We start from the raw sequence: 19,665 nt of genomic DNA on the forward strand, positions 1-19,665 counted from the left end.
GATGGGAGGGAATGTGGCTTAGTGGATGGAGCACTGGACTGGAACTCAGGAGAGCATGTTACAAAGGCAAGAAACATTAAGTGAACTTTACGGCTGTGGAGGCAGAGGCACAAAAAGGTTAAGTGATTTACCCAAAGTCACACAGAGTCAGGAGCAAAACTGGGAATAGAACCCAGGGCTCTTAGTCTAGTTCAGCTGTGCTAACCACTAGGCCACACTGTCTCCCTTAAACCCACATACATGGGTTCTAACAGTGGGTTCTCTCATTTCAATTTTCAGAGTTTTACCTTTAAAGTCTCCTCAAGATCATTTCACAGGGGAAAATTTGGGGGTTGAGAGGGGTCATCAAGATTTTGAGGCTTGCTTCTTTTACTGAAGGACTTGCAACCCGGTGTTAACGTGACTGGGCCCTGAGAACGGAGTGAGAATTTTTTCTACCAATCCTTATCAGACAGACAATTTAGGGTAAAATGAGTAAAAGCAAGTGAAGGCAATGAAAGAAATTATGAGTTAAAGAAAAAGCTAAGAGGGTTAAAAATGCACACAAAGACTAGTGCTGGCATTTTTCAATAGTAAAGCATGGTTTCAAAGCATTTCCTTTCAGCCTAGATCCACACCAAGAGAGAGTTTCAAACTCAAGCTTATAATAGGGGGGGAGGAAATGTTGGGGTGAAAAAGCTAAAGGGAAAATGTCCTAAGTTAAGAACAGATGGTTTGTTACGTGGAATTTCCCTTCCTGTCAAAATATCCTCTGCTGGTAATGTGCAAGGGGACAACAGACATACCACAGAGAGATCTCTGCCAACAGGAGAATAGAAGGTCTCCAGAAAGCCCTGGTTACTAAAAGATAATGGTCATTGAGAAGTTAACTCAACTGTGATCAAAACTGTCCTTGTTACCAGAGGACCCAGACAGGAAATTTACTGTTGCATGTCTGCTAGTTAAACAAATGCTATTGGCCTGTAGTATTATGGAAACTCTTCCATTCCTTAGGGAGGGGGTTCTAGGGTTGTACAGATACACAGAGTTGTATTTATTTCCCATTCCCCTCTAGATAAAGCAGTACTGGCCACATTAAAATGCTTGCTGCCTCTTTTCTCCAAGAATGTGCTTGTGAGAGCCGTTTAGGTGAGATCAAAAGGAGTTGGAAGTGGAAGTGAGGAGATTTTTGTCTCCCCTAAATGTACAGATAGTACCTCCCAACAACAAGGGACCGGCATGGCATCACACACAGATCTATTATACAGCATCCTTGGGTTTTGCCTATATATATGTAAAAGATCAGTCCCTTAGGAACTCAACTGAAGGTCCTGTGAACTGCCCCTTTAAAAAAGCTGCAACCAGCCAAAATCCCTAATCAGTCTGTCAGTCACCCAGCTGTGAATGAGTGGGTGCAGTCAACAAAGGGAGCCTTCAGGTGCATAAGAAGCTGCACTCAGGCAGTTGTGGGCCTTTTTATGGGGGAGGGAGTGTTTAGTACTGGGAGAGACAGGACTGTTCTGCTACCCTATGGCAAATTCCTTACCTGACCTATTATTTACAGACATGCCCCCCTTTTGGGGGAAGATGAGACTTTGTGGAGCCATCTTTTTTATCTAGGTGATTGTGGCATAATTTCCCAACGGTAGTGGTAGAAACCTCATTGCTCGAGACATTTAAAACTAGCCTGGACAAACCACTAGTAAATCTGCTCCTTGGAGTGTTATGCGCTGCTAGATGGGAAAGGACTAGCTGATGTAACAGGTCTCTTCTAGCTCCAATTTCTATAAACTCTTCATATAACACACAATATGAAGCTTTAACCATCTGCACACACAGTGCAGCAATGTTATCCAAAGTTCTTATAAGAGCCTTAATAATGGAAGAAAACATCCGTAAGCTCTAATGCACCAGAAAAGAACCTAGTGGTCAGCGGGGAGGCTTTAGACAGCAATGGGGGGAGCTTGGTGGTTGTAAAATGGTGGGGTTTGGAGGAATAAGCAGAAGGTTGGGAGTCAGGTTATCACCTCGAGAGCTAATCTGAGCTCTCCCACTGACTCTGTGTGGCCTTGGCCAAGTCACTTCACCTTTCTGTCTCAGTTTCATCATCTATCAAAAACAGAGTAACATTTAAGTACCTGCCTCAGGAGTGTTGTGAGGGTTAAGGAGTAGACAAAGCACTATAAAAATGCTAACTCCTATGGTATATTACCCACGTTGTCTATATTAACTAAAGTGGTTTGCCCAAATACAACTTAGTGCTAAAATGCTGTGCCATAACCTTTTCTCAGCACTAGTCCCAGAACCTATCATGCAGGATGGGCCCTTCTTTGCCATATTGGAGAAGGTGACAAACAGAAGAATGAGTGAAAATAGTTAGAAACTCTGGAGAGCCACCAAACTTAGCACAGTATTGTACAAATACATGTTCAGATACAGTGGAATGACACAGCTATTATAGGGCCAGGGGATGTGTGGGGTTATGACTAATGTAATCACATTCAAATCAGTTCAGCTCAACAAGTTAGTAAAAACAATCAAGTATGCCCTTGTTCCCTTCCTAGACTGTTTCTTGTTCATCTTCATTCAAGAGCAGTGGCTCTAACTACCAAAGAACTGGTTTAAATACTTTAAAGTTTTAGCATGTGAACAACCTGTAACAGAAAAGGTAATTAATTTAGGTAACAAACACTAATGAGGTGTTGGCAACTAACGAGTAGCAAATGCAGGCAGCTAGTGGGATTGGAGTGTCTTTGGGTGGGGGATGTGGGCAGAAGGAAAAGGTTAGTTCTCTTCCTGCTACCAAAATCTGACCCAAGCATTTCAGTTCTCCCAGGTGCTGTCACTTGTGCCTTAAATCTCCAGAGTCAATAGGGGCAGACTTACTGTAAAATACCAGCTGAGCCTTGGGCTCTACTAGTCCTCCAGCCATCACTGTAAAATATTTGATTTTAAGCCATGTTGTGATAACCTACTGGTGTTATTGCCTCTGTAGGTTGCAATGTTTGCTGTGGACCTGAAAGTCAAGTCTTAGCACTGTGAATATGCTCTATACACGGTCTCCATTCTTGCACTGTGGGGAGGGTATATCTTTCTGCTGGGGAAATTGCCCTGGCTATAAATGGTGCTAAAGTTTCACTGCAAGATCAGTACTGTCACTTCCTCATGACCTTCAGAATGGGGATAGGGCTGCTTTTATAACTGAATGGTAATACTCCTGCCATATTCTAAATGAATATCTCTGTGTTATCTATCGCTATTCAGTCTCACTGCATTGACAAGCCTTTCATCAAAGTCTCACTCAGGCTTCTGGGAGAGCGGCCACTGATTTTCAGGAGAGTGGATTACAGTTCTCTTTAACTGCGGATTAAAGAAAACAGAGTTGTGTAACACAAACCAATCCAGATCATGATAGGAAGTGGAGTGCGCAGAGCATATCTCAGATAACTAAAATAGGTGTATACTGTAGTGTGGAGTTAAAAAGATTTTGCAGCTGTATTAATCAGCTCCTCTACCTCCTCAGGAAGGCGCAGGACTACTTTATAAATAGGGCTTTTCAATCACCTTTGTTTCCTTTGCAGTATTTATTTCTATGCTCGCCTCCAATTCTCTTGGATACCAAACACCCACACCACACCCTAACTACTGTAGCTACCTGAACCCTCTGACCCGTATCTGTTTGATAAATTTCCCCGTGGGAGATCTACTGGAGATAGCACAGTGCATGTTGCGGTAAATGTCATGTTAAGGGCACTCCAAGTCAAATGCCTCTCTCTGCAGCCCAGCTGAATCTACGCAGCAAATACGGCTGCTGAGAAGTGCTAAGTTGAGTTTACTATTTATTGCTAAAATGGAGCCAGTGTCCACTCCCTAGACCTCTTTTTAAGCATTATTAACTTTATTTAAATCAGCCACACACTGACCCAGGGCTTTATAATATTCAAACACTGCCCCATGATATTTAATATCCCAACTGCCTGTAGGATGCCTCAGCTGCTGACACCTAGTCAATATCAGAATACAAAAGGATAGGAGGGGCAGGTTGCTTGAATTCCTGCTCATTTTAATTCTCTCGTCCACTTGTTTTAGAACTTCCTGTGAGCATTTCTTAAAAGAAATTCACAGGGTTGATTTTCAGAGAAGCAGGGCACATGCAGTTACCACTGACTTCATTTGGAGTGCGGGGGGCTCAGCAGTTCTGAAAATCAGGACCCCATATGGAAGCTGGCTTTGGTTTCAGTACCAAAGAAAGCAGTTCTTTAAAACCCTAAAGATCAGGCCTTCTCTCCCCTCCCCACCTCTCATTTCAATATTGTAAGAAAAACTGTCCCTACTGTTCGAAGTCTCTGATCAGCTGGGATTATAGGCATAAAAAACAATTTCCTTAACATCAGTAACTATTTAAAAAACAAAACAAAACTTTGCTTCACACAAACTCTTACAAATCCAATCCTTCCTGAACTTTCATCTGATTACAATAGAAACTCCATGCCCTCCTCTAAACAGCTTTAGAGAAAGGATGTGTCATCTAATCATACAGAACTGGTACTGAACTGCGTCACTCACTGCCTCAGAACTTCCTCCTAACTTGGCCTTAGGTCAGCTGCTGCCTGCTTTGTCTGGTTGTATGGCTGCAATTATCAGGAATTAGCTTGTCACATTCAAAAAATATCCTTTAGCCTTGATTTAGGACAGTGAATTAATAGGCAAATCCTAAATTCCCTTTGCTTTTTAACCATAAGAATGAGCTTGTGTCTTAGACTGGACTGAGATGCAGAAGATTTGTGTTCTAATGGGCCTCAGGCTTCTTGAGTGACCTTGGACAAGTCACTTAAATGTTCTCTGCCTCAGTTTCCCCATTTGTTAAATGGGAGTAATAATACATGGAAAGGGGGTGATGAGGATTTGTTAAGCAGTGCTTATAAACCACTTTAAGACCCTGGGTTATAAGTGCGAAGTATAATATTTTTTTTGTAATGCCAGAACCTAAGCAGCTGGTGTGCTGTGACCCTTTCTTATTGCACTTGTCATACGAGGGCATTTCAGGCCTGCCTCCTTGTACATACTGTAATACTGCATATTATGTACATTACTCATTGCAATAGTAAACAGTGTAACAAGTAATCTCTTTGTAATGTTCCCGAGTGTGGTGTCAAACAGCACTATGTTAAAGCGCATTAGCAGGGTCTACGCGGACCAACTAATGTGCAACACATTAGAGCACCTTAGAAATCATACCTCCATTGCTGCCCCTTGTAGACAAGCCCTTCAATACAAGTAATCTTTTCCAGTGTTTAATGGACAAACACCTATCTTTATTTTTATTAGAGGGGGGTTTACTAGTGTTTAAAACCAAAAATCAGAAGCCCTCAGCATAATGGTATTGTATGAAGTGAATTGAAAATACTATTTAATTTATCATTTTTACAGTGCAAATATTTGTAATAAAAATAATAATATAAAGTGAGCACTGTACACTTTGTATTCTCTGCTGTAATTGAAGTCAATATATTTTAAAATGTAGAAAAACATCCAAAAATATTTAATACATTTCAATTGGGATTCTATTGTTTAACAGTGCAATTAAAACTGTGATTAATCACAATTAATTTTTTTTAATCACGATTAATTTTTTTGAGTTAATCATGTGAGTTAACTGTGATTAATTGACAGCCCTAAGATGGATACGGCCTAGGATAAGCCCACCAATATTATTATTATCTGCACCTTCAATTCAGCGGTCTGAGGAAGGTTTTGGTATTCACCCACTCACCTTATTTTTGCATCCTGATCTCATGATGATACAACTACAACAACCCCACAAGTGCGCAGTGAAACTAATGTTATGCTGTTGTTGCATATATGACATTTTTTTTGAAGCCAGCTTGACTGGTACTAATTCCTGGTAATGGGCAACATAAACCCTCATTAAAGACAGCAATCAAAAGTGTCACTGAACCAGTGAATTATCTAATGGCTCTAAGTAGTACAGGTCATCTACTATAAAGAAGGTTTAATTATTTTTGGCACCCAAAAAATCATGAACCAAATTGTGTATGTGTTGTATATGTCTTTCTGTTATCCATTTGTTCTGTGCATCAATTCCTTATTTCTTTTGCTCGACTCTCTTAAATCATTATATAAATATGATACAAATGCACAGCAAATCAGAGGAAATATAGTATTGTACTTCAATGCTGTAAGAAAAATGAACATATATATGTTATATTAAGGTTCAGTGAGGGCAAAAGGTAAACATGCCCTTCTAAACCCAAATATAGATAACCAATTATTATTTGAGGGGAGGTTACTAGATTTCCTTTCCTTTAAAGGAACAGACTCAATTGTTATCTTTGTTCCTCAACAGTAAATTTGTGTCTATTTCTGTAAAACTGCACAGAAATACTAGCCCTACCGTGGTATGTGTGGGCAGCACCATTACTCAAGGGTTGTGATCCATTGGCTACTGGGAGCCTCATGAATGCAGTCCATGTGGAAGAGGTCAATGGCTTCCCATCACCATGGCTGCTCCAGAGGTTCCTGTGGAAAAGATAGAGTAGTCCCAGACTGTGATAAATTTCTAGTGGAATTTCTGCAGGGTGGTTAGGGCAACAATCCACCACTCTACCTAGTCTCTGCCTCTCCCCCACTGTAGAACTGAACCTGCATAGGTGTGTCTGTGGGGTCCAGAGGAAAGAGTGAAGCTATCACAGCAGTGGCTGATCTCCAACCTCTTTCCATGTAGGACAGGAAGGAAATTCATGTGGAGGGTCCTGTTTGTGTACAGATGTGAGGGAGATTATTTGGGAACTTGTTTTTTTCAGGCACCATGGTTATTCCCAGAGATTTAAAAGGTATTTGTTGCCTTTGGTAAGGCCCACCTAGCCGAACAACCACAGCACAAAGCTCCATGTCTTTATAGCAGGAGAGGAAGTCTTCTGTCAACACCAGCGGTACCCTGGTAATGGAGAAACATAGCAAAGCATAAACAAAGACCAGTGCTGGGCAGCCGGTTATTGAACCAGGAAGCTTTATTTACATAGTAAAAGTAACAAGCAAATTCCTGAGACTGAGTTGCTCTAGTGCAATAAAGTCATTGAGAGAGTACAAATCAGCAGTCTTCTTGACTTTCAGGTGAAAGAACAGTCTTTGAACAAAGATTACACCTTCTACAAATCCAACTTTGTATACATTTACGTACATTTGCATTTGTGCAATTAACACGGAGAGACTCTTACTTCAGTTCATAGCTTTCAGAAGGCTTTTTTTGTCTGTCATCTTCTTTCGATTCTTAAACATCAAAAACAGACTCTGTAAAGCACTGCTACAATCCTAAAACGTCCTACATAAGTCCATTGTCCTGTCATCCAGGATTTTTAAACAATGCACTTGAAACACAACTTTATTGGCCAAATAGGCTATTATGTGAGAAATTACAATCTATTCTACAAATACTTCCTTTGTGTCTTCTTTTTTCCATATGAAGATGTATTGCAATCTTTCATAGAACAACCTCAATGAGCTATACCTGCAAATACACAGCAAATTCCCTGTGAGTATGTTAGCAGTGCTAACAAGAAGGACATTATCCACTAATATACTTTTTAAAAATAATTTTATTGAATGCTGAAATTTTATTGCTGTTGATATTTTGCTGTCATCATTAAATGTCTGTAGTCCAAATTGATCCATGTTCCAAATCAGTCACTGTCTATCTCCATGATGATTAGACTGTTAATTACCTAGCATATAAAATCATTTGCTCCATAGTGCCAGACTCTTGCATATGGTAGGAATTTGAAGTACGGGTTATTCAAAGCATCTGTGTAATATTGGTGAAGTCCTAAAAAGCTAATAAATCCTCACCATAGGGATCCATTGTTTTTAAGCTGGTGTCACTGCATGTGTAAGATCTCGCTGAGCTTCCATCATGTTCTGAAGAGCAACACACCTTCTAATTTTACAATCAACAGGATGTCCCCGGAATCTGAGGCACATACTATATTCTAGTTCCGATTTTTTAAATTGTTTTAATATACATATAAATCCGGAAATGTTTTATCTCTACAGAAAAACTTTTAAAAAGTAAGGCTTTATTAACCTGAAAATCAGTACAAAAATCATACAAAACAAAAAACCAACCCTCAAAACAAAACACCACTGTGGCCTAAAATTGTTGCTAACTGTAGTTTGTGTCTATGCTAATGTGCCCATCTAAGGCCATTGCTCATTGTAGAAGCATCTTTAGTAAGGCAAACAGGTTGTGCTGCAATGTAAACTGTATGCTACTGCTATGTTGAATACAGCTGGGTAGTGATCCATTTGGTCACTTTCCTACTGTGCATGTTTTAACATGGCATAGCAGCCCTTTAAAAAATAAAAGCCCTTATGAATTAAAAGTCGGAGATATGTAAATACCAGAGTGCTTCTATAGCTCTAAAAGAAAACAACTAAAAAACAAGTCAGTCCAGGTTTTCACAAATCAGCATAGCAAAAGATACTCTAGATACTTCTAGAGAGATACTCTAGAAGCATTGTGGTGATGGTCCAATGCACTACATCTGTAAACCACTGCACCACTGCATCTGTGAGCTGTCAGGCTTAGGAATATTGACCTCTGTGGAGCTGTAGAGGTCAGAAAGAAGGGGCTGCAGCAGCGGGATACACAGTAGAGAGGCAACCTCTTGACAGAGGAGAGGGAATGGGAACAAGATTGGTGCTGTATAAGTTGGGGCAGTACTAACAGTTCAGGAGCCAGAACTGACAGTAAAGGTTTTGGGAGCGTTTGCACACTGTTCGATCAGTCCAACTGGTAGCTGATTTGATGTTAATGATGTCTCAGAGCTACGCCACCAGCAGAGCTTAGGAAATATCATTTGAGGGGAAATACCAGTCATTTCACTTGCACAGGAAGACTCAAAATAGTCATTGAAGCTAAATGGTATGATGTGTGGCTATAAAAGGTAAAATAGACACTAAAACATTAACAAAATAGTCTCTCATACAGAGAAGAAACCACCCTTCTTAGGCAATCTTCCAGCAGAAGAGACCATCCCAGACTGAACTGAGTAGCAGTTCTTTATGAGAAGGGCACTACCCAAAAGCATCTTATTCTTGTCAGTTCCTTTAGAGCAGCGGTTCTCAACCTTTCCAGACTATTGTACCCCTTTCAGGAGTCTGATGCCTGAGGCCTGCTGCCTGGGGCTCAAGCCTGAGCGCCGCTAAACATGTAACTTAGCTTTCTGGGGTGCCCTGTGGCGTGGGGCCCCAGGCAATTGCCCTGCTTGCCACCCCCTAACACCCACCCTGCACTTGCAACCCTCCTAATCCATGCCCCCCAGGTTGTGAAACACTGATCTAGATGAGTTGAGATACCTCCTGGAAGACCTCTGTGTATCCCCAGGGGTACACGTACCCCTGGTTGAGACCCATTGCTTTAGAGGTTTCACTGTATAGATAGTCTGCTTTTGAGGAAACTGATATTTTGTCAGTGTGTCTTTTAAAAAGTGTGCACACAAAAGTGCATGTGTCCCAGGTAGTATTGTGCATATGTCACAGAATGCACTTCTGAATGCAAGGTTCAATGTGTGCATGATTACCTTTATGCATCCACAACTCGGGCATACAACCGTCTGAATGCACACTTTCAAAATGATGTGCCTAAAGGATTTAGACAAGGTGTGTTTTCTTGATTAATACATGGAACAAAATATTGTTTTCACAGAGCTGTGTAATTCCAGAACATTAAAAATAAAATCATCCCCATCCCCCCCAAATTATTACTTGTTTGGCTTCCACTTTGTGCCAGTATCGTATCTAGAGAGAGAGCTGAAATTAACATGGTTACAAACAAAACACTCTGTGCAATTTGACTGGACACTTTATAAAGCTATACAACTGGATGGATTCCACTGTGATACTAGATGCTACACACATCTTGAACCACTGCAGAAAAAAAGTGCAGTAACATAAGAAGATGTGATTAAAATTCCATATCTAGGATATTGCTCTCCTATAAGTAAAAAAGAAAAGAAAAGATTGTTTCCTCATAGACCTGTTAGCAAGTGAACAGCTTATTTTACCAAGGGAAAAGGGATAATAAATTGTATAAACGTAATGTTCACCACTTTATCGTTGCTAAAAATGGGGGCAGGGAAAGGGAAAGCTTTCAGTGCTGCTACCTGGCTTTTCAACATCTTGAGAGCTTACTTTGTCAAATCATCAGACTGCATTTTATATCAAACCATTTCACAGTAAAACACGCCGAACGAAAGCACGGAACATCTGGATTTGTTAGCGGGACAGGGGTTAAACCCTCTCTGACTGAATGTGTTTTATTTCTGTGATTTGGTAAATCACAGGATAAATCCAATCCTAAGTGATTGGAAAGCGATTTCTCATCTCACCTATCGCATACGCCCTAACAACATGGATGACCATTGGCAACAAGCCCTGTACAGCATTGGCGCTGTGGAAATCCTCAAGCGCAGTAAGATCAAGCTGTCCATCAGTTTAGACAGGGCGAATGCTGCACCAGATGCTTTTGTGCTGGCTGTGTTCTGTACGTCAGCTCACAGTCATTATGAGTTCCATGCCAAATTTAAAACAAACGTGTGTTTTTTTTAAAAAATGAACCCTTAAAAGAGAGAAAAAAAATATCACATCCCTGAATAAGAAGTACTGGAGAAAAGGCTGGCAAGATGTAGGTAGAAGCAGAGGAGTAATCCAAAAGGTTTTGGTGTATGAAACCTTGGATGGGCTTTCACACGAGTTCTTCAAAAAGAGGCAAATGACTCACTTGGACTTTCCTACAGTGATGAAGAACCTTCAGTCTTCAGCAAAACTAAACGTGAAATCCAGCCCCCCCCCCCCCCCGCCCATTAAAGCCACTGAGTTTTGCCACTGGCTCAGAATTTCACCCTATGTTGCCTGCCAAACGTGCCCGACAAGCACAAAGGCTTTAATAAATGTGCTCTTATCACACTGGACAAGGACATCTAAGAAAATCTGAGCCTGTTGGGACGTTTGTTTTGTTTTATTGTTAAGTCTCCAATTCTGATCTCACTTATACCAGTTTTCTACTGGCTTCGCTCCACTGACTACAATGGACATACTCAGATTGACGCTGGTATGAGAGCGAGATCAGAACAGTCACCATTAGAACTCATGTTACCTGCCAAACACTGAGCCGCCTCTTCTAAAAGCCCTGCTTTCACAAGCCCAATAGAAAGCTGGACTATTTTTCCACTGGGGCTAAAAGAGGGGCTTGAAAGGAAGAACACTAAAGCAGCTCTGTCTAATAGCAACTTCTTTTGGAAACAGCAGAATTTGCTCTTATGCTAATGCCCGGCACAGCTCTAACACTGATCTGAAGTTCCCAAACACTGAGACATGGGCCAGATCCTCAGCAGGCATAATGCCATTGATGTCAAAGGTAACTTATGTCAGCTGTTGATCTGGCCCCAGGGGGGTTGTTTTTATTGTGCATTCCCTACCCTCTGCTTTCGTTGAATTAAGGAAACTGAAAATATAAATCCTTTGCTGTGATCATGATCAAATGTCAAGCACTATGCTTGTGATTTCCCTCTCATGGCTCTGTTGATGCCTGCAGGACTAAAAAGGCTTTATGGCAAGGCAATATGGGATGATTCTGTGGTTATGACTGTAGGAGTGTTGCCTAAGTAAGACTGCAGGGTTTCAGTTATAAGATCCCTCACTCAGACTTGAGCTGAATAATGATCTCCAGGATGACAGGTTAAACTAAGGATTCATCGCCCTCTTGCAATCTCCCCTCTCCTAGCGTCTAAGGTGCAGTATGAAATCAGAAGAAGGGGTAGGAATCACTTAAAATGAAACATTCCTTATAGCTTGCTGCCCAGAAAGCCCGGGCTGATGAGGGTCCCACTGAGGCATAACATAGCCCCTCTCAGTCTGGCTCTCTGTACTAGACAGTCCCTAGTTTGTGAATCAAAACCAGTACTTTATTTTCCAGTCCTTAAAAAAAAAATCTAAACACACATATTCACTAAGAAATTGCAGCTATTCCAACACCTGCAATTTCAAGTTTACTAAAAGCTGTTGACTTAATGGTGGAGGGGGGGAAAATGCAGTTTGGAGATCTCTAGAATGCTTCTTTCCAAAGCCCCATGGGCTATTTTAACCAAACGAGCTGATATCTGGCTACAGTAGTTACATAGAATTTCAAGATTTAAAAAAAAAATTGCTCAGGATACCTGATGAAATTTTGGCAAGGCTGCTTTTGTCTCCTATTGCTGATAGGACGAGAACATTGATTTGCTTTTATGCCTAAATACAGTATAACCCAAGTATTAAACCTAGGAGATTTTACTACTCACTGTTCTTAAGTCACATCCCCAAACCCTGACGCAAACAATATTCTTTAATTGTTTTCTATTTGCTCAATGTCTAATTCACCATCTAGTGGAAAGACATTCCGCCCCCCTGTTCCACTACTGTTCCATGAAGCCCTTTCATCTTCTTTTCTATTGCTCTCATCTTCCGTGGCACAATAGTCTGACTCTTCCCAAGAGAGGTCGTCTTTGCTAACGCTACATTCTTCTGCGTTTGAGTGTGGCTCTGGCACGGGGGTGCAGGCTGGTGTCCTGCCTGGCATGACATCAGAGGAGGAAGGAGATGCTGTCCATGACTTGGGGCTGTTGATACCAGGGCAGAACTGATTCTGCTGAGCGCAGTCGTCCACTGTGGTGCTAAGGCAGCTAAGGCTGTTAAAGGTTTGACGATTCTGCAGAGGGAACAGAAAACAGGCACATGAAACAATGGCATTCAGTTTGCACAAACAAGGTCAGAGAATCAGCTGAATTTAGAGAGAGGGGAAAATGTGCTACTTCACTTAAGACATCTCCATGCGAGAGCAAAATTGGTCCTTATTGTACACTTACCGGTGTTCTCCCCTTCCTTCCCCCTCCCCCGCACTCCACCATGGACATTTCATGACATAGATATTTTCTAAGGAATATCCCGGGGAGAAAATACCCCAGGTACTAAAGGGCTCTTTAAACTAGCAGAGAAAGGCATAACAAGAACCAGTGGCTGTAAGATAAAGCCAGGCAAATTCATAATAAAAATAAGGCCCAATTTTTTCATAGAGATAAATTAATATTGGACCAAGCTACGAAAGAAGTGGTGGATGCGCCATCTCTTTTTGTCTTCAAATCGAAACAGGATGCCTTGCTGAAAGATATGCTTTAGGCAAACTTATTGGGTTTGGGCTGCATACAGGAGTAAACAGATGGAATTCTAAGGCTTGTGTTATCCAGGAAGTCAGACTAGATGATCTAAAATTCCCTTCTGGCCTCAGAGATCTATAAGTGAATTCCAACAGCATTCAAAATGATTAATTGAAATGTTCATCTTTAGAGTCTTCAGAAGCCAGTGCGGAGAATGCTGTTCAAGTCTCTCAAAAGATAATAATTACACTTAGTAAACCCTTTGTGAAAAAGAAAAATCCCATCAGCAAACCGATCGAGCAGACAACCTGTCTCTCTGAAGCCCTCGAAGACGTAATATGTTACTTTCCCCAAATCTGCCAGTAAGAATTAGGTATTCTCATCAGCAGCAATTTACATGCTGAAAATCCAGGCGTACTGTTAGTTCCCTTTGCAGTAGTTCTTGCATTTCTTCCACCTTCTGTAATGTCTGCTGGATGCAAATGTACCCACTTAGTTTTGGATATATTACACATTACCCCAGCCTGGCTGCTTTAGGACCTTGAGATCTGAGAACTCATTCAGCCCAGATCCATCCAATTGTAACTAAATGAATTTATTTTTTTAAAAGCCATTTACTGCCATTTGATGGGACATTTTGGACAAGCTGATATAACTGAAATATCATGCATAAAAGGATCACAGCTACTGAGCAAGGAGACTTCTCCCTTTCCTAGGAGCGCTTGCAGTATTGCTCCAAAATACGTCTTTCTCATTACAAATTGTTTAAATCTATGGCCAGATTGAGGAAAGCCTTTAAGCTTGTAGTCTCTGCAGGCTGCACCTCTGTAGTAGAGAATGGAGAACCGGCTCCATTTTATATGGATTAGGACCCTAATTTTAAGCATGTGCTTAAGACCCATTGATGTCTTTAGGACTTAAGCATGTGCTTAAGCATGTGCTTAAGTGCTTTTCTGAATTGGGGCCTTTGTGGTTATGCTACAGTGATGAGCACTGTATCTCAGTACCATGCCCGTTTATTAAGGGGAACACAAGATCTCTGTATCGCTCATCTCTGCATGAAACAGGCTTTGTGGTTGGTTGTAGTTTCTTGAAACTCTTTATTTAGCTCACATACTGTCAGATCAAAATGATTTCAAAACACTGACAATGATGAGATCTTTGCCGGCATTTAGAATTGCTCATGTTAAGTTACGGTATGTATGACATGACAGTTCTCGTCCCTGGAGATACTGCTGACTGCACATGCATACATATTTGTAGTGACACTTTTTAAAAGAAACAAACAAAATTCTAATCACTTATCTTAATTAAAATAAATTGCCACTCTCCTGATGTTCACTATGTAAGCAAAGCACGTACTGCAACAAGGAATACCCAGGGACCAGTGCAATTTGCAGTAGAACAGGAAATCCCTGATCTGAATTTTCCAGTGGTTTGTGAAAAGAGGCAAAAAGAACTGAAGAGGGAGAGACCAGAAAGACAGATGGACAGAGGCAATGCAAAGGTGCAAAACCTAGGGAAAGGGATGGAAGTCTCACAAAAACAAAGACCTGTGGAAATCTAACATTAGCTGATGATAAGAAACGAAAGCAAATACCTTTTGAGTTAAACAAGGACTTTAAGAAAGCACAAAGATAACTTTAAGAAGTCAAGTGACCACTGAAAATATTACAGGAAATAATGTCGCTCCCCTCAGACTGACAAAATGTCCTTGCACCTGCTAACACTGAAAGGTAGCCTATTATTAATGATTAGTTTCTGGTAATTCCATCTGTGCCCCATGAATCTAAAAATCCTTGGCATCTACAGTGCCAGTTAAAGCAATGCATGGATATCCAGCGGTTTGTGCACACTTCTCCCAAAACGAAAGCCAACCATGTGATGCTATAATGTAAGCATTAACTCATTTCACAGAAATCTGGTCTGGCCATATCCTGTCTAAGCTCTCTAGCTACATATTTCTATACACTCAGCACTGTATCTGAGTGCTGTATCAGAGCTATAGGCAGATAAGGGTGGTTAACATGTTTAGTTCATGTTGATATATCCTCATGTAGAACCATGATTATTTTAATTCAAGGCTAGGGTTATAATTAGCTTTCAGAACAGATCAATGTTATACTACAAGCATGCGCTGCTAATCTGCTCACTGTATTTTGGAATGCTGGTGTGAAAAATCCCCATTCTATTAGGAGTATCACACAAACCACACTGCTGGTCAGATGATAATACTCAGCATGAATTTGACACAAGAATATCCAATCACATTTCTGAGTCACCTCCAGATGTACAGTTTGGGCTCACTGGTAATGATGGTGCACCATGGTGGACTGCAAAACCTACATGGCGTTTCAAAAGAGCACAGTTCACAGTCTGGTCCCTTTTCGGTTACACTTCCTGAGTGTGATTTAGAAAGTGGGAGGGGCTGCCCACGGACGAATGGATCAATTGCCCTGGGAAATGCACTGATTCAGCACATCTCACAGGCAGGCTTTAATGGCAGGGTGGATGATCAAGGTACTAAACGGGCACTCAAGTATATAGGTGCTGGAACTAGGTGTGCTGGGGGTGCAGCAGCAGTTTCCATCATATACAGGGTTTACAGTTTGGTTCAATGGCTCTCAGCACCCCCACTCTACAAATTGTTCAGGCACCCATGCTGAAGGAAGACAAGGCCATTGCAGAGAAGCTAAATGAATTCTTTGTGTCAGTCTTCACTGCAGAGGATGTGAGGGAGACTCCCACACCTGAGCCATTCTTTTTAGGTGACAAATCAGAGGAATTCTCCCAGATTGAGGTGTTAGTAGAGGAGGTTTTGAACAAATTAATAAATTAAACAGTAATGCGTTTCCAGGACATAAGAACAGCCATATTGGGTCACGCCAAAGGTCCATCTAACTCAGTATCCTGTCTTCCAACAGTGGCCAATCCCAGGTGCCCCAGAGGGGATGAACAGAACAGGTTATCATCAAGCGATCCATCGCGTCGCCCATTCCCAGCTTCTGGCAAACAGAGGCTAGGGACACCATCCCTGCCCATCCTGGCTAACAGCCATTGATGGACCTATCCCATGAATGTATCTAGTTCTTTTTTGGACCCTATTATAGTCTTGCCCAGAGGGTATTCACCCAACAGTTCTGAAGGAACTCAAATACAAAATTGCAGAACTACTAACTGTGGTATGTAACCTATCACTTAAATCAGCCTCTGTACCAAATGACTGGAGGACATTTTAAAAAGGCTCCAGCGGTGATTCTGGCACTTTCAGGCTGGTGAGCCTGACTTCAGTACCAGGCAAACTGGTTGACACTATAGTAAAGAATAGAATTCTCAGACACACAGCTGAACACAGTATGTTGGGGAAGAGTCAACAAGGCTTTTTTAAAGGGAAATCACGTCTCACCAGTCTATTAAAATTCTTTGAGGGGGTCAACAAGCATGTGGACGAGAGTGAGCCAGTCAATATAGTAAACTTGGACTTTCAGAAAGCCTTTGAAAAGTTCCTCACCAAAGGCTCTTAAGCAAATAAGAAGCCATGGGATAAGAGGTAAGGTCCTCCCATGGATCAGTAATTCGTTAAAAGATGGGAAACAAAGGGAAGGAAAAATTGGTCAGTTTTCACAATGGAAAGCAGTAAATAGCGGGGTCCCCCGAGGATCTGTACTGGGACCAATGCTGTTCAACATATTCAGCTCCCAGTGGCCGCAGTTCGCCGTTCCCGGCCAATGGGAGCTGCGGGAAGTAGCGGCCAGGCCTGCGCTGCTTCCTGCAGCTCCCATTGGCTGGGAACAGCGAACCGCAGCCACTGGGAGCTGCAGGCGGCCGTGCAAATGTAAACAAACGGTCTGGTAGCCCGCCAACAGATTACCCTGATGGGCCGCATGCGGCCTACAGGCCGCAGGTTGCCCAACAGTGGTCTAAGCGAAATTGAGTGACTTAGATGACCCCCATGCATACATGTGTGAATGTAATAGATGGGCTGTTTCCTATGCAATTTACATGGTGTAATAAACTCATTGCATCCATAGAGAGGATATCAAGACTTATATTGCCATAAACAAACTTTCCGAAAGAGGACACCAAAGACCACACAGCCATTTTACATGGCCACATCTATTTTTTTTAATGACACATTCTGGCAATGTGGTGTGCACACACTATCTGAGCAGTGCTAGATGCAGTGGTTTGAAAGGGTGAGTAGAAGTGATGTGCCTGTCCCTGGGGGAGACGATGGGACCATACTGCTATCTTCCCCTCCCAGGATTACTGATATCCATGATTCATAAAAATAATGCTGAGAAACATCTTTTCCCTTTTATTGCTTTAGAATGCACCAGCTGCTAGGTTTCCGGGGTGGGGGGGGCGAGGGGAGACTACCCTTCAATTTGCTACTGAGGCCCTATTCCCCCCGCATCCAGCAAAACATGAATTATTCTGGCTAGAAACACCATTTAGCTCAGACTTGATTTTAAGCAAATGTTGCTCTCAGACCAAAACAGCAGGAGCTCATTAAATTTCGGCAGACATGTGCCCCCCACTCCTCCCCCGTAGCCATATGCAACACATCCAACCTGTCTCATTGTCTTCAAAGAACTGACTCTCACTCCACAAGCTTCCTGTCCCAGCATGCACTGGATCTTCATGTAATACCTGGGACAGCCTTTTGAGGAACTGTCTCTACTTCTGTTTTTCCTAATCGTAGTCTGGACCATGAGGAAAAAAAATCTTCCCTAGATGTTCTGATGAGTATCGAGAGCTAATAAATGTGCCCTACTGTACATCCGTATAAGGGAATGGGTAACAAAATCTACGTTTTTATAGGGATCCACAATACGACTTAATGCAGCAATAAAAGTGTACGCTAGAAGCTACAGCTACTTCAATTACTCTGATGCAAAAGTTTGTTGCTACTTACCTCAGTTACTCTATAACCAAAGGACTACCACAGCCAATACAAACATTTTAGCATCCCATTTTGAGTGAATGTTATGTAAAACCACAGGGCAAAGGCTACATATGCTCTCTCTTTGTGTAAATTATTATCTCCTGTGACTTGTTCTCTCTCCTTTCCATACGCCTATCTCTTGCTTTTGCATCACAGAAGGAGGAAGGCTTTGATTCCCAAAGGAGGAAGGCTCTGATGAAAACCAGATGTGTAGACCTTTTCAGCAAAAACATGTGGGGTTTTTTCATGGGCCAAGTAGCCTGCTATGTAGCCACCAATGCTCAGGTTTAGCTGTTTAGAATATGAATCTAATAAATGTGCCCACAGAAGAAAGTATCTGTTCTGGATGAAGATGATCATCTGACACACACTTCTGAAAGAACTAGAAGCTGAAGCAGATAAATGCATTACAAACAAACAACTGATTAGATGCAAACTCTCTCATCCCCACAAACTCTCACTTCTCTACGTGGGAACTGCATATGACATAAACCTGTAGCATATCTGGAATTCAATAGGGTGGCAGGTCATGAGATCCCTGAGTTTAAATGATGAAGTAGCTTGATTTTTCATACTCACCATTACTAGGTTTGTATGTATATATTAGCCAGTGGTAGCAGAGATAAAAAGGAGAAAATAGTGCTGTCTCCATACTGTGTTTATATGTGCATTTGTATTCTCTTAAAGACTATGGGCTAAATTCACCACTGGGGTAACATAGCCTTACTTCATTGGAGCCTCACTTGCTTATACGAACAAAGAATTCTGTGGCTTTTTATTAGAAATTTGTATTTTAAAAAAACCCAATTTTCAAAGTGAAGCTGATGGCTGGCATTTTCCAGTACTCTATACAGATTTGTTTGGGGATTTGTCTCTGGTGCTCCTCTCACATCAGGAGTAATGCAATCGAAGTAATTTACACCAGTGTAAGCCTCATCTCAATGAGAGAGTGGAGTCAGACCCCAAATATCTATTGAGTAATCTGGTGTCAGTGTCTCAGCTCCTTTACGCTTCAATTATTTTTTTAAAACACAGAAACCTAAGGCACTGGCACTAAATTTATACAAATTGATCATCTCCTGAAATGCTTTAATCGACATCCTTGAGCATTATGTTAAATGAAGCATCATAATAAAACAAGTCATTGCAAGCAAATGCAGAGTTATATATAATAAATTGTTGTGATTCAGTCTTCCACTAGGAGTTCCTGCAACTCCAGCTCAAGGGACAGAGAGCCAGAGTCTGATCTCATTTACACTATTATAAATCCAGAGTAGCTCCAGTAAGTTAAATGGAATTGCACCTTGGAGCAGGTTTCACTTGGGGGCCAGCAATGCCTAGTGGCTTGACAGTCCTTCAACCCCATAACAGGTTTCGCTCTGGGGCCAGCAGGCAGGCCGTGGCCCATCAATTTCCCAGTACCCCAGAGTTCTCCTGGACAGATTGAGAAAGATAGAGAGACCCAGGCCTTCCCTCTGCACTGGGTCCTAGCCCAGGGCCCAATGGGGAGAGGAGTGGACTGTCTTGTCA

General features: G+C 41.7%; 1 protein-coding gene across 2 annotated transcripts in view; it reads right to left on the bottom strand.

Annotated features, from left to right (window-relative positions):
- Nucleotides 1–10,855: 10,855 nt before the first annotated feature.
- FAM53B (family with sequence similarity 53 member B) overlaps nt 10,856–19,665 on the bottom strand; it is a 94,892-nt gene continuing 86,082 nt past the window's right edge. For both annotated transcript variants that reach the window (XM_026650998.2, XM_024210723.3), the window contains exon 4: nt 10,856–12,742. In XM_026650998.2, coding sequence (XP_026506783.1) covers nt 12,380–12,742 — 363 coding nt within the window. In that variant the 3' untranslated portion in view covers nt 10,856–12,379. The remainder of the gene's footprint in view (nt 12,743–19,665) is intronic.

The sequence above is a fragment of the Terrapene carolina genome, unplaced genomic scaffold (assembly GCF_002925995.2).
Source record: "Terrapene carolina triunguis isolate 2854851 unplaced genomic scaffold, T_m_triunguis-2.0 Scaffold95, whole genome shotgun sequence".
NCBI classification, from domain to species: Eukaryota; Metazoa; Chordata; order Testudines; family Emydidae; genus Terrapene; species Terrapene triunguis.